The sequence below is a fragment of the Oncorhynchus clarkii genome, chromosome 3 (assembly GCF_045791955.1).
Source record: "Oncorhynchus clarkii lewisi isolate Uvic-CL-2024 chromosome 3, UVic_Ocla_1.0, whole genome shotgun sequence".
Classification (NCBI taxonomy): domain Eukaryota; kingdom Metazoa; phylum Chordata; class Actinopteri; order Salmoniformes; family Salmonidae; genus Oncorhynchus; species Oncorhynchus clarkii.
The window spans coordinates 44,365,377-44,381,047 of record NC_092149.1 but is presented as its reverse complement, the minus strand read 5'-3'; the positions used below and the strand labels follow the sequence as shown (position 1 = coordinate 44,381,047).

The window sequence follows — 15,671 nt, the reverse complement described above, 5'->3', positions numbered from 1 at the left end:
TATTCGGCCCCTTTGAACTTTGCGACCTTTTGCCACATTTCAGGCTTCAAACATAAAGATATAAAACTGTATTTTTTTTGTGAAGAATCAACAACAAGTGGGACACAGTAATGAAGTGGAACGACATTTATTGGATATTTCAAACTGTTTTAACAAATCGAAAACTGAAAAATTGGGCGTGCAAAATTATTCAGCCCCTTTACTTTCAGTGCAGCAAACTCTCTCCAGAAGTTCAGTGAGGATCTCTGAATGATCCAATGTTGACCTAAATGACTAATGATGATAAATACAATCCACCTGTGTGTAATCAAGTCTCCGTATAAATGCACCTGCACTGTGATAGTCTCAGAGGTCCGTTAAAAGCGCAGAGAGCATCATGAAGAACAAGGAACACACCAGGCAGGTCCGAGATACTGTTGTGAAGAAGTTTAAAGCCGGATTTGGATACAAAAAGATTTCCCAAGCTTTAAGCATCCCAAGGAGCACTGTGCAAGCGATAATATTGAAATGGAAGGAGTATCAGACCACTGCAAATCTACCAAGACCTGGCCGTCCCTCTAAACTTTCAGCTCATACAAGGAGAAGACTGATCAGAGATGCAGCCAAGAGGCCCATGATCACTCTGGATGAACTGCAGAGATCTACAGCTGAGGTGGGAGACTCTGTCCATAGGACAACAATCAGTCGTATATTGCACAAATCATGCCTTTATGGAAGAGTGGCAAGAAGAAAGCCATTTCTTAAAGATATCCATAAAAAGTGTCGTTTAAAGTTTGCCACAAGCCACCTGGGAGACACACCAAACATGTGGAAGAAGGTGCTCTGGTCAGATGAAACCAAAATTGAACTTTTTGGCAACAATGCAAAACGTTATGTTTGGCGTAAAAGCAACACCCTGAACACACCATCCCCACTGTCAAACATGGTGGTGGCAGCATCATGGTTTGGGCCTGCTTTTCTTCAGCAGGGACAGGGAAGATGGTTAAAATTGATGGGAAGATGGATGGAGCCAAATACAGGACCATTCTGGAAGAAAACCTGATGGAGTCTGCAAAAGACCTGAGACTGGGACGGAGATTTGTCTTCCAACAAGTCAATGTTCCAAAACATAAAGCAAAATCTACAATGGAATGGTTCAAAAATAAACATATCCAGGTGTTAGAATGGCCAAGTCAAAGTCCAGACCTGAATCCAATCGAGAATCTGTGGAAAGAACTGAAAACTGCTGTTCACAAATGCTCTCCATCCAACCTCACTGAGCTCGAGCTGTTTTGCAAGGAGGAATGGGAAAAAATGTCAGTCTCTCAATGTGCAAAACTGATAGAGACATACCCCAAGCGATTTACAGCTGTAATCACAGCAAAAGGTGGCGCTACAAAGTATTAACTTAAGGGGGCTGAATAATTTTGCACTCCCAATTTTTCAGTTTTTGATTTGTTAAAAAAGTTTGAAATATCCAATAAATGTCGTTCCACTTCATGATTGTGTCCCACTTGTTGTTGATTCTCCACAAAAAAATACAGTTTTATATCTTTATGTTTGAAGCCTGAAATGTGGCAAAAGGTCGCAAAGTTCAAGGGGGCCGAATACTTTCGCAAGGCACTGTATGTATGCTTCACAGGCCCTCAGATAGTATTCATACACCTTGACTTACTCCACATGTTTTTGTTACAGCTTGAATTCAAAATAGCTTAGGTATTTATTTTCCTCACCCATCTACACACAATACCGCATAATGACAAAGTGAAAACATGTTTTTAGAAAAGTTTGCACATTTTTTGAATACAGAAATATCAAATTTACATAATTACATTTTAGAATCACCTTTGGCAGAAATTACAGCTGTGAGTCAGTTGTCTTGGGTTTGTCTGTATCAGCTTTGCACATCTGGATTTAGGGATTTTCTCCCATTCTTCATTGCAGATTTTCTCAAGCTCTGTTAAGTTAGATTGGGAGTGGTGTTGAACAGTAATCTTTGAGTCTTTCCACAGATTTTCAATGGGGATTCAAGTCTGGGCTTTGCCTGGGCCACTCAAGGACATTCACATTCTTGTTCTGAAACCATTCCAGCGTTGCTTTGGCTGTATTTTTGGAGCCATTGTCCTGTTAGAATGTAAATCTTCGACCCCAGTCTCTGGCGTTGAAAAGCATCCCCATAGCATGATGCTGCCACCACCATGCTTCACGCTAGAGATGGTGTTAGATGAGAAATGAGCTGTGCCTGGTTTTCTCAAGACAATTCAGGTCAAATAGTAATATTTTTTCTCTCATCAGACCACAGAAACATTTGCATTAAGTTCTGAGTCTTTCACGTGCCTTTTTGTAAACTCCAGGCGTGCTGTCATGTGGCTTTTTCTCAGAAGTGGTTTGCATCTGGCCACTCTCCCATAAAGCCCTGTCTAGCTGGCAGCCATTCTTCCATCTCAGCCAAGGAGCTCTGTAGTTCTGTCATTGGGTTTTCGGTCACCTCCCTGACCCAGGTCCTTCTTGCCAGGTTGCTCAGAGTCTGGGTAGTTCAATATTTTTTCAATTTCCCAATGATGGAAACCACTGTGCTCTTGGAAACTTTCAACACAATATAAATTGTTTTATGCCCTTCCAGATATATGCCTCATCACAATTCTATCTGTGAGATCTATTGACACTTCCTTGGACTTCATGGTATAGCGTCGGCTCTGACATGCACTGTCAACTGTGAGACCTAAATCAATTGAATTGGCAACAGGTGGATTCCCAAGTTTTATTGACATACATTTGCTAAAATGTACACTACTGTTCAAAAGTTTGGGGTCACTTAGAAATGTCCTTGTTTTTGAAAGAAAATTAAATTTTTTGTCCAATTTAAAATAACATTTCTCAGAACGAGTAGACTGATGAATTTCAGAAGAAAGGTCTTCTTAAATAGACAAAAAATGGGCTTTTCTTTCAAAAACAAGGACATTTCTAAAGTGGCCCCAAACTTTTGAATGGTAGTGTATATTAACATGTTTTCACTTCTTCTTCGTTATGGGTTATTGTGTGTACATTGATGAGATTTTGTATTTATTGAATCTATTTTGGATTCAGGCTTTAATACAACTAAATGTGGATAGGTCAAGGGGTATGAATACTTTCTGAAGGCACTGTATGTTTTTTAAGAGGAACAAATTTTATTAGAATACGTACGTATTTTGAACATCTTTGGCCCAGACAGAAGAAATATGGTATTGACATTAGCCTTTATAAAATCTGCCCCCGTCCACATGTTTTGGAAGATGTACAAAGCGCTCCATTATGCCGCAAATACAATTTCCTGAATAACAAGTCACTTCAATAATAATATTTAATAATAATAAATCCTTTATATTAATATTCTATTAGATCACAAATATAGCCTACCGTTACCACACTCTGATGTTGACATTAAGTTTTAGCTGTGTGCTATCGTTGTACTTACACTCTCTTCTTCTCTTTCCCGACTGCAGAATTCTTCCGCGAGTTGCTGGACAATGCGGAGCACTCGCTTAACGACATGTTCGTGCGCACGTACGGCCTGATGTATGTGCATAATGCGGAGCTATTCAAGCACTTTTTCCAGGAGCTGAAGCGCTACTATGTGTCGGGCAGCGGGGCAGTCAACCTGGACTCCATGCTGTCTAACTTCTGGGAAGACCTCCTGGAGAGGATGTTCCGATTGGTCAACGTCCAGTACGAGTTCAGTGACGCCTACATGGAGTGTGTCAGCCGCCACACCGAGCAACTGAAACCGTTTGGTGACGTGCCGCGCAAGCTCCGCCTCCAGCTGACACGGGCCTTTGTCGCGGCGCGCACCTTCACACGTGGCCTGGCGCTCATGCCCGAGGTGGTCAACAAAGTCTCCACGGTAAGTGGAAGAGTAGAGTTGCAAAACGAATGGTAATATACCAAAGTTGCGAAAATGCTTCCTAATTAACATGTAATCTATGGCAATCAATGTGAACTTTGGAAATGTTTTAAAGAAGTATTCATATATAGTATTCATGTTTTATTCATCCATGAGTTTCTAGTGGATAGACCATATGGTTCAAGAAAAAGTTGAATTAAAGAATAAAGCATTTAATCAACAATGACATTATTTTCACTTAACTCTCCAACTCTTCCAACTATTTACTCTTTTCACAACTTCCCCCAGTTTGGTGGCAAAACATAGACAACAAAGACATACAGTTCATTCGGAATATATTCAGACCCCTTGACTTTTTCCACATTTTGTTACGTTACAGCCTTATTCTAAAATTGACTCAATAGTTTTTTCCCCTCATCAATCTACACACACTACCCCATAATGACAAAGCAAAAACAGGTTTTTAGAAATGTTTACAAAAAAAAAGAAATATTACATTTACATAAGTATTCAGACCCTTAACTTAGTAATTTGTTGAAGCACCTTCGGCAGCGATTACAGCCTCGAGTCTTCTTGGGCATGACACTACAAGCTTGGCACAACTGTATTTGGCGAGTATTTCCCATTCTTCTGCAGATCCTCTCAAGCTCTGTCATGTTGGATGGGGAGCGTCGCTGCACAGCTATTTTCAGGTCTCTCCAGAGATGTTTGATTGTGTTCAAGTCCGGTGTCTGGTTGGGCCACTCAAGGACATTCAGAAACCTGTCCCGAAGCCACTCCTGCTTTGTCTTGGCTGTGTGCTTAGGGTAGTTGTCCCATTGGAAGGTGAACCTTCGCCCCAGTTTGAGGTCCTGAGCACTGTGGAGCAGGTTTTTATCAAGGATCTATCTGTACTTTGCTCTGTTCATCTTTCCCTCAATCCTGCCTAATCTCCTAGTCCCTGCCACTGAAAAACATCCACACAGCATGATGCTGCCACCACCATGCTTCATCGTAGGGATGGTGCCAGGTTTCCTCCAGACGAGATGCATGGCATTCAGGCCAAAGAGTTCAATCTTGGTTTCATCAGACCAGAGAATCTTGTTTCTCATGGTCAGAATCCTTTAGTGGCCTTTTGGCAAACTCCAAGTGGGCTATCATGTGCCTTTTACTGGGAAGTGGCTTCCGTCTAGCCATTCTTCAATTAAGGCCTGATTGGTGGAGTGCTGCAGAGATGGTTGTCCTTCTGGAAGGTTCTCTCATCTCCACAGAAGAACTCTGGAGCTCTGTCAGAGTGACCATCGGGTTCTTGGTCACCTTCCTGACCAAGGCCCTTTTCCCAAAAAAATTCAGTTTGCCCAGGGGGCCAGCTCTAGGAAGACACTTGTTGGTTCCAAACTTCTTCCATTTAAGAATAATGGAGGCCACTGTGTTCTTGGGGACCTTAAATGTTGCAGACATGTTTTGGTACCCTTCCCCAAATCTGTGCCTCGGCACAATCCTGTCTCTGAGCTCTATGGATAATTTATTCAACCTTTTGCTCTGATGTGCACTGTCAACTGTGGGACCTTTTATAGACAGGTGTGTGCCTTTCCAAATGTTTTCCAATCTATTGAATTTACTACAGGTGGACTGCAATCAAGTTGAAGAAATATCTCAAGGATGATCAATGTAAACAGGATGCAAATTCGCTGAATACTTATGTAAATATGATATTTAATATGAAATATGATAATTCTGAAAACCTGTTTTCACTTTGTCATTATTGCGGTATTGTGTGTAGATTGAGTAAAACACATGTTTTATCTAATCCATTTTAGAATAAGGTTATAACGTAAAAACGTGGAAAAAGACAAGGGGTCTGAATACTTTCTGAATTAACTGTATTGACATGGTATCTATTTTTATTTCATAGAATGGAAGTTCACCAAGTTTATGGGTTATATTTGCAGGAAAAGAGCTATAGTTTCATGTCATCTGACCAAAGCAACGGTTCAAATCCAAGTTCCAATGCCGTTTAGCAAACTCCAGGCGGATCACAAGAAAATAGAGTTCTTTGGCCACGCACACCAGTGGTGGGTTTTGCTTCTAGATGAGAATGCATGAGCAGAAAATAACCCCCTACCTACAATAAAATATGGTTGGTGCACTTGTAAGATCAACGTCATCATTAACTTCACTCAGTACCAGGACATTTTAGCCAACAATCTGGTTGCCTCTGTCAAGAAACTGAAACTTGTCCGCAAATAGATATTCCAGCAAGACAATATCCCCAAGCATACATCAAAATCCACAAAGAAAAATGAATTGCCCACAAAATCAACATTTTGCAATGGCCATCTCAGTCTCCGCACTTTAAATCCATTGACAACCTGTGGTTTGAATTAAAGAGGGCAGTCCATATGTGTAGACAAAGGATATTTTGTCTGTTTTGTCACCGTTTTGTCACCAACGCCCCATATACTACCCACCACTGTGACCTGTATGCTCTCGTTTGCTGGCCCTCGCTTCATATTCGTCGCCAAACCCTCTGGCTCCAGGTCATCTATAAGTCTTTGCTAGGTTAAGCCCCGCCTTATCTCAGCTCACTGGTCACCATAGCAGCACCCACCTGTAGCACGTGCTCCAGCAGGTATATTTCACTGGTCACCCCCAAAGCCAATTCCTCCTTTGGCCGCCTTTCCTTCCAGTTCTCTGCTGCCAATGACTGGAACGAATTGCAAAAATCACTGACGCTGGAGACTCATAGCTCTCTCACTAACTTTAAGCATCAGCTGTCAGAGCGGCTCACAGATCACTGCACCTGTAAATAGCCCATCCATCTACCTCATCCCCATATTGTTATTTATTTTTTTGCTCCTTTGCACCCCAGTGTCTCTACTTGCACATTCATCTTCTGCACATCTATCACTCCAGTATTTAATTGCTAAACTGTAATTACTTTGCCACTATGACCTATTTATTACCTTACCTCCCTAATCACACACTGTATATACAGTGAGGGGGAAAAAATATTATTATTTTCAATGACGGCCTAGGAACAGTGGGTTAACTGCCTGTTCAGGGGCAGAACAACAGATTTGTGCCTTGTTAGCTCGGGGATTTGAACTTGAAACCTTTGTTACTAGTCCAACGCTCTAACCACTAGGCTACCCTGCCGCCCTAATCTCAGCTTGTTACCGGTATAAAAGACACCTGTTCACAGAAGCAATCAATCAGATTCCAAACTCTCCACCATGGCCAAGACCAAAGAGCTCTCCAAGGATGTCAGGGACAAGATTGTAGACCGACACAAGGCTTGAATGGGCTACAAGACCATCGCCAAGCAGCTTGGTGAGAAGGTGACAACAGTTGGTGCGATTATTTGCAAATGGAAGAGACACAAAAGAGCTGTCAATCTCCCTCTGCCTCGGGCTCCATGCAAGATCTCACCTCGTGGAGTTGCAATGATCATGAGAACGGTGAGGAATCAGCCCAGAACTACATGGGAGGATCTTGTCAATGATCTCAAGGCAGCTTGGACCGTAGTCACCAAGAAAACAATTGGTGAAACACTACGCCGTGAAGGACTGAAATCCTGCAGCGCCCGCAACATCCCCCTGCTCAAGAAAGCACATATACATGCCCGTCTGAAGTTTGCCAATGAACTTCTGAATGATTCAGATGAAAACTGGGTGAAAGTGTTGTGTTCAGATGAGACCAAAATGGAGCTCTTTGGCATCAACTCAACTCACCGTGTTTGGAGGAGGTGGTAAGCTGCCTATGACCCCAAGAACACCATCCCCACCGTCAAACATAGAGGTGGAAACATTATGCTTTGGGGGTGTTTTTCTGCTAAGGGGACAGGACAACTTCACCGCATCAAAGGGATGCTGGACGGGGCCATGTACCGTCAAATCTTGGGTGAGAACCTCCTTCCCTCAGCCAGGGCATATCTCTCAGCCATTGTCATATTCCCGTATGACAATGACCCAAAACACACAGCCAAGGCAACAAAGGAGTGGCTCAAGAAGAAGCACATTAAGGTCCTGGGGTGGCCTAGCCAGTCTCCAGACCTTAACCCTATATAAAATCTCTGGAGGGAGTTGAAAGTTCGAGTTGCCAAACATCAGCCTCGAAACCCTAATGACTTGGGGAAGATCTGCAAAGAGGAGTGGGACAAAATCCCTCCTGAGATGTGTGCAAACCTGGTGGCCAATGACAAGAAACGTCTGACCTCTGATTGCCAACAAGGGTTTTGACACCAAGTGCTAAGTCATGTTTTGCAGAGGGGTCAAATACTTATTTCCCTCATTAAAATGCAATTAAATGTATAACATTTTTGACATGCGTTTTTCTGGATTGTTTTTGTTGTCATTCTGTCTCTCACTGTTCAAATAAGCCTACCATTAAAATTATAGACTGATAATTTCTTTGTCAGTGAGCAAATGTACAAAATCAGCAGGGGATCAAATGCTTTTTTTCCCTCACAGTAGATTTTTTCTATTGTGTTATTGACTGTACATTCGTGGCCAAACGTTTTGAGAATGACACAAATATTAATTTTCACAAAGTCTGCAGCCTCGGTTTGTATGATGGCAATTTGCATATACTCCAGAATGTTATGAAGAGTGATCAGATGAATTGCAATTATTTGCAAAGTCCCTCTTTGCCATTCAAATGAACGGAATCCCAAAAAACATTTCCACTGCATTTCAACCCTGCCACAAAAGGACCAGCTGACATCATGTCAGTTAACACAGGTGTGAGTGTTGACGAGGACAATGCTGGAGAGCACTCTGTCATGCTGATTGAGTTTGAATAACAGACTGGAAGCTTCAAAAGGAGGGTGGTGCTTGGAATCATTGTTCTTCCTCTGTCCACCGTGGTTACCTGCAAGGAAACACGTGCCGTCATCATTGCTTTGCACAAAAAAGGCTTCACAGGCAAGGATATTGCTGTGAGTAAGATTGCACCTAAATCAACCATTTATCGGATCATCAAGTACTTCAAGGAGAGCGGTTCAATTGTTGTGAAGAAGGCTTCAGGGCACCTGAGAAAATCCAGCAAGCGACAGGACCGTCTCCTAAAGTTGATTCAGCTGCGGGATTGGGGCTCCACCAGTTCAGAGCTTGCTCAGGAATGGCAGCAGGCAGGTGTGAGTGCATCTGCACGCACAGTGAGGCGAAGACTTTTGGAGGGTGGCCTGGTGTCAAGAAGGGCAGCAAAGAAGCCACTTCTCTCCAGGGAAAACATCAGGGACAGACTGATATTCTGCAAAGGGTAGACAAGGTGAGTGCTACCATCAGTCCTGTGTCATGCCAACAGTAAAGCATCCTGGGACCATTCATGTGTGGGGTTGCTTCTCAGCCAAAGGAGTGGGCTCACTCACAATTCTGCCTAAGAACACAGCCATGAATAAAGAATAGTGCCAACACATCCTCCGAGAGCAACTTCTCCCAACTATCCAGGAACAGTTTGGTGACGAACAATGCCTTTTCCAGCATGATGGAGCACCTTGCCATAAGGCAAAAGTGATAACTAAGTGGCTCGGGGAACAAAACATTGATATTTTGGGTCCATGGCCAGGAAACTCCCCAGACCTTAATCCCATTGAGAATTTGTGGTCAATCCTCAAGAGGAGGATGGACAAACAAAACCCCACAAATTCTGACAAACTCCAAGCATGGATTATGCAAGAATGGGCTGCCATCAGTCAGTATGTGGCCCAGAAGTTAATTGACAGCATGCCAGGTCGGATTGCAGAGGTCTTGAAAAAGAAGGGCCAACTCTTTGCATCAACTTCATATAATTGTCAATAAAAGCCTTTGACACTTGTGAAATGCTTGTAATTATACTTCAGTATTCCATAATAAAATCTGACAAAATATCTAAAGACACTGAATCAGCAAACTTTGGAAATTCATATTTGTGTCATTCTCAAAACTTTTGGCAACGACTGTACGTGTGTCACTTATCCCATGTGTAACTCTGTGATGTTGTAGGCGTCACAGTTGTAAATGAGAACATGTTCTCAACTGGCCTACCTGGTTAAATAAAAATTAAATATCAAGGATCTGGAAAGATTATGCATGAAGGAATGGTCTAAGATCCCTCCCAATGTGTATTCCAACTCATGAAACATTTTAGAAAAAGGCTCAGTGCCGTTATCCTCTCAAGGTGAGGTATTGTAATTTATTTTATTTAAACTGTATTTATCTACACGAGTCAGTTAAGAACCAATTCTTATTTACAATGATGGCATACCCCGGCCAAACCCTCCCCTAATCCGGATGACGCTGGGCCAATTGTGCGCCGCCCTATGGAACAAACAGGGGTGTCAATCATTTGACCCCTACCCTTTTGAGGAAAAATTATATTACTTGTTAAACCAAATCTATTTCTATTAGCAATTGTATTAGTATAAAATGATATCATATAATTTCCCCAAAAATTTGAGCGTTCAATATCGCTCAGTATTTACATAATTTATTTTATACAGTCATCTTTATCAAGGGTGTCAATAATTTTGGACCCAACTGTATATAGTCTAAGTGTCTGTCTGATACATCTTGCACTGTATATAGTCTGTGTCTGTCTGAAATGCATTGGTCACTAACTCCCTTTGCCCTCCACCTCAGGTCAGTGCATCCCCTAGCTGTGTGCGGGCAGCCATGAAGATGTTGTACTGTCCCTACTGCAAAGGCCAGGTGGCCCTCAAGCCTTGCCAGAACTACTGTCTCAACGTGATGCGTGGCTGTCTGGCCAACCAGGCTGACCTCGACACAGAGTGGAACAACTTCCTGGGTAAGGGCTTTTATATCCAACAATGACCAGTTAAACATGCTCCAGTGAGGGAGGGAGGGAGGGAGGGAGGGAGGGAGGGAGGGAGGGAGGGAGGGAGGGAGGGAGGGAGGGAGGGAGGGAGGGGCTTCTGACACTCACTGGGGGACCTCTGGTGTCGGCAGTGTGCTTCCCCCTGCTGGTAGAATCTAGGCCTTTACACTTTAATTCACATAATTATTTTGGTTTTAGGGGTGTTTGTTTGCAGCTATTGCAGGGTTGCAGTTATTATGTCCATGACTAACTGAGTTGTGTCTTATCAGATGCCATGTTGAGTCTGGCTGAGAGACTGGAGGGGCCCTTCAACTTTGAGTCTGTGATGGACCCCATTGACGTTAAGATCTCTGAGGCCATCATGAACATGCAGGAGAACAGCATGCAGGTGTCACAGAAGGTCAGTCACTTCCTGTCTCAGTTTGTCTTTGACTGTGTGTGTGTGTTTTCTTTATTCGCCAACCTTTCTGGCTGTGTGCCTGCCTGGTAGCCTGTGTCTATCTGTCTGTCTGTACATTCCACTCACTTGCCTCTCCACCCCTCCAGGTGTTCCAGGGGTGTGGTCAGCCTAAACCAGGTAATGGCTTCCGGTCGCATCGCTCAGTCAAGGAGACAGGATTCACCGGTCGCTTTCGACCCTACAGCCCTGACGCACGGCCCACTACTGCTGCTGGCACCAGCCTGGACAGACTGGTAAGGCATTGTCAGTTATCTGGCCCAACCGTCAGCATAAATTCAAGAGTTTTCACGTGAGAATCCGAAGTCTTTCAAATGGACTTGGTGTAAATGAATGATCCATCTCTGTTTGCCTGCCTCTCTCCTTCTGCCCAGACGACAGACGTGAAGAAAAGGCTGAAGCATGCTAAGAAGTTCTGGTCCACGCTGCCAGAAACCGTGTGTGCTGGGGAGAGGATTACGTCGAGGGATGACTGTTGGAACGGAACAGCAAAGAGCAGGTTAGTTTGACAGGTTGTTTTCCAAGGTCACTCCCTTGACACAGTCACCAACCAACAGTTGCTGCGTCCCAAATTAGACCCTATTCCCCATTTAATGCACTACTTTTCAAACATGGCACCTTATTCCCTAAATAGTGTACTATTTGGGATGGAGCCGCCATTCTGAAAGCATAATGTAATGTTGCTGCAGATAGTGAACTAACAGTGTGCTTGGTAGGATCTCCACATTCATTCTTGACCTTCTGCCATAGGTACGAGTCTGTTGTCATGGGCAACGGATTGGCCAATCAGGTGTCCAACCCGGATGTGGAAGTGGACATTACAAAGCCAGATGTGGTGATTCGCAGTCAGATCGCAGTGTTGAAGGAAATGACCAGCTGGCTGAAGGCCGCCCACAGCGGCAATGATATCTCCATCGACCAAGGTGAGGATGGTAAGAACTAACAGATTATCTTACTTACTGAGGCCCATTGCCCCATGCAGAGCATCCGGGTTGGACACCTGATTGGCACCCTCTACAGGGAACTAAACTTTAGGAAATCTTCTCCATTTCAATAGCCAGGTGTGTTGACATCATTACAATAATGTGGAGTAACTCTGAGGTAAAAGGCTGTGCGTGTGTAGTTGTTTTCTGAACAGTCAGATAGCTAGCAACAATGACAAGAAGCTGATGGCTTGTTGTATCTTGTTCATATCTTGTTTTGACATTTGACGTCACATCCTATGCTAATATGGATAAAATTAGCTAACTAACAACTGTAACAATGTATTTGAGAGACAAGTGCTTATTGGGCAAATGTATTTGTTTTCAATAAACATTTGCGTAAGAAATATAGCTTACAAATTGTCAATAATCCTTTGATTGTTGGTAAACACCCCACCTGTCTTTAAAGATTAGCTGGCCTAGATATTCTGCTTATGTTGTCTGTTTGAAGACTATTGACAATTACCTTATATACCATTTAGCAGACACTTTTATCCAAAGCGACTTAAGTTGTGCGTGCATACATTTTTTACATATGGGTGGTCCCGGGAATCTAACCCATTATCCTACCAATGCAAGCGCCATGCTCTATCAATTGAGCTAGAGGACCACAACCTTTGGTGTTGCCATAAAAATGTCACAAAAGACTTGATGAGTTCTATTTTCATCCCCTGAATACTGTCTTTTCCTGTGTTGGCCTCATCAACCTACTCTAATTTCTTGCCTCCTGAAATCTTCTCACTTCTGTCTCTCGCTCTCTCTCTTTTTCTTTCTTTCTTTCTTTCAGATGAGGATGGTAGCGGAGGACAGGAGAGTGGTAGCGGCTGTGACTCTCCATCCTGTGAGGCGGACCGGGACATCTACTTCTCCATCCCACCCACTCCCATCAATCCCCGTGTGGTCAAGGTGGTGCACCAGGAAACAACCGGTGGAGACCGTATGGCGCACGGGAGTATGGCACTGGCACTCTGTGGGCTCACCCTGGCCCTGCTCGCCCCCCATTGGCGATAAAGGGAGAGAGAGTGAGAAAGTAAGATGGAGAGAAGGGAAAAACTGTCAGACTTTTAAGAAGACTACCTTCAGGACCTGTCTGCCCGCCATCATGTGGGGGGGGACTCTTTGAGTTATTTAAATTTTTTGTTTGTTTATATAAAAATGGTCAATACTGTACAGCGATTTCCTTCCACTTTTCTTGTTTGTTTCTTTGCCTTTTGTCCTGATTTAACTGATTCACCGCTTGCGGCACCTTCAAGCTAGAATCCCTCCCGCCACATTACCAACAGCGTTTTGAGTTCTTCCATTTCATTCATGGGCTGGCCAGGGATGAATGTGGCTATGCCAGAAAAGAGAACATCTTGGTTACATGTTGAAGCTCTAGACTGGCTCTCAAAGCTAAGAGTACAGTAGCTCTGTGGGAAAATACTAAGAAGTTACAGGGCTGATGTTTAGATGGTTCGGTAGGAGATTGAACTAGCTGGCGAGGGGTTCTAGGGGCTTCTGTTTGCCCGGGTGTGCATCCATAATGTGGAAGGAGTAGCACTTCCCAAACGACCCTCAAATACCAAACTGGTCCACTGAGATCATACCTCATCTGTGTTCTCTGAATCATCATTATACACTAGCAGTGTTGAAATTGAACATGTTGGATGTATGGGGAGGTCCTGATGTAGGCTAGAAGAGAAAGTTGATGACTTGAGAGAAGGGACCCCCCCTCCCTGTCATTCCCCTATAGAAGGCAGAGCTTACAAAGAGCAGTCCTCTGTGTCCTGGGGCAGAGAGTCTATTCAGTTCAGAGCAGACTCAGACTCTGCACAGTTTGTCTTACATATGATAAAATAACATGATCTTGACAGGGAGTAGCTTGTATGTCCAAAATGTTCGAGATGTAGCAGAAAAGAGAAACCAAGACACCAAGACACATGTGTATATATATATATATATATATATATATATATATATATATATATATATATATATATATGTATGTATATATAAACAATACTCATCTCATAATTACAGTTGGAGTCGGAAGTTTACATACACATAGGTTGGAGTCATTAAAACTAGTTTTCAACCACTCCACAAATTCCTTGTTAATGAACTATAGTTTTGGCAAGTCGGTTAGGACATCTACTTTGTGCATGACACAAGTAATTTTTCCAACAATTGTTTACTGACAGATTATTTCACTTATAATTCACTGTATCACAATTCCAGTGAGTCAGAAGTTTACCTACACTAAGTTGACTGGGCCTTTAAATAACTTGGAAAATTCCAGATGATGTCATGGCTTAGAAGCTTCTGAGGGACTAATTGACATAATTTGAGTCAATTGGAGGTGTACATGTGCATGTATTTCAAGGCCTAGCTTCAAACTCAGTGTCTCTTTGCTTGACATCATGGGAAAATCAAAAGAAATCAGCTAAGACCTCAGAAGAAAAAGTGGAGACCTCCTCCACAAGTCTGGTTCATCCTTGGGAGAAATTTCCCAACGCCTGAATGCACCAAGTTCAGCTGTACAAACAATAGTACGCAAGTATAAACACCATGGGACCACGCAGCCGTGATACCACTCAGGAAGGAGACGCGTTCTGTCTCCTAGAGATTAACGTAATTTGGTGCGAAAAGTGCAAATCAATCCCAGAACAACAGCAAAGTACCTTGTGAAGATGCTGGAGGTAACAGGTACAAAAGTATTTATATCCACAGTAAAACGAGTCCTATATCAACATAACCTGAAAGGCCGCTCAACAAGGAAGAAGCCACTGCTCCAAAACCGCCATAAAAAAGCTAGATTACGGTTTGCAACTGCACATGGGGACAAAGATCACATTTTTTGGAGAAATGTCCTCTGGTCTGATGAAACAAAAATAGAACTGTTTGGCCATAATCACCGTCGTTATGTTTGGAGGAAAAGGGGGAGGCTTGCAAGCCGAAGAACACCATCCCAACCGTGAAGCTCGGGGGTGACAGCGTCATGTTGTGGGGGTGTTTTGCAGGAGGGACTGGTGCACTTCACAAAAATATATGGCATCACGAGGAAGGATAATTACGTGGATATATTGAATCAACATCTCAAGACATCAGTCAGGAAGTTAAAGCTTGGTCGCAAATGGGTCTTCCAAATGGACAATGGCCCCAAGCATACTTCCAAAGTTGTGGAAAAATGGCCCAAGGACAACAAAGTCCAGGTATTGGAGTGGCCATCACAAAGCCCTGACCTCAATCCTATAGAACATTTGTGGGCAGAACTGAAAAGCGTGTGTGAGCAAGGAGGCCTACAAACCTGATTCAGTTACACCAGCTCTGTCAGGAGGATTGGGCCAAAATTCACCCAACTTATTGTGGGAAGCTTGTGGAGGGCTAACCGAAACGTTTGACCCAAGTTAAACAATTTAAAGACAATGCTACCAAATACTAATTGAGTGTATGTAAACTTCTGACCCGCTGGGAATGTGATGAAAGAAATTAAAGCTGAAATAAATCATTCTCGCTACTATTATTCTGGCATTTCACATTCTTAAAATAAAGTGGTGATCCTAACTTACCTAAGACCGGGAATATTTACTAGGGT

The 15,671-nt window shown here is 43.1% G+C and overlaps 1 protein-coding gene across 4 annotated transcripts in view; it reads left to right on the top strand.

The window, feature by feature from the left end:
* Positions 1-13,993, top strand: part of LOC139396016 (glypican-6-like) — a 94,896-nt gene extending 80,903 nt beyond the window's left edge. For 3 of the 4 annotated variants that reach the window (XM_071143288.1, XM_071143291.1, XM_071143290.1), the window contains 7 exons: positions 3,465-3,862; positions 10,462-10,627; positions 10,927-11,057; positions 11,204-11,350; positions 11,489-11,613; positions 11,865-12,046; positions 12,885-13,993. In XM_071143288.1, the coding sequence (XP_070999389.1) occupies positions 3,465-3,862; positions 10,462-10,627; positions 10,927-11,057; positions 11,204-11,350; positions 11,489-11,613; positions 11,865-12,046; positions 12,885-13,108 (1,373 nt within the window). In that variant the 3' untranslated portion in view covers positions 13,109-13,993. The remainder of the gene's footprint in view (positions 1-3,464; positions 3,863-10,461; positions 10,628-10,926; positions 11,058-11,203; positions 11,351-11,488; positions 11,614-11,864; positions 12,047-12,884) is intronic. The other variant, XM_071143289.1, reaches the window with a different exon arrangement.
* Positions 13,994-15,671: the final 1,678 nt, after the last annotated feature.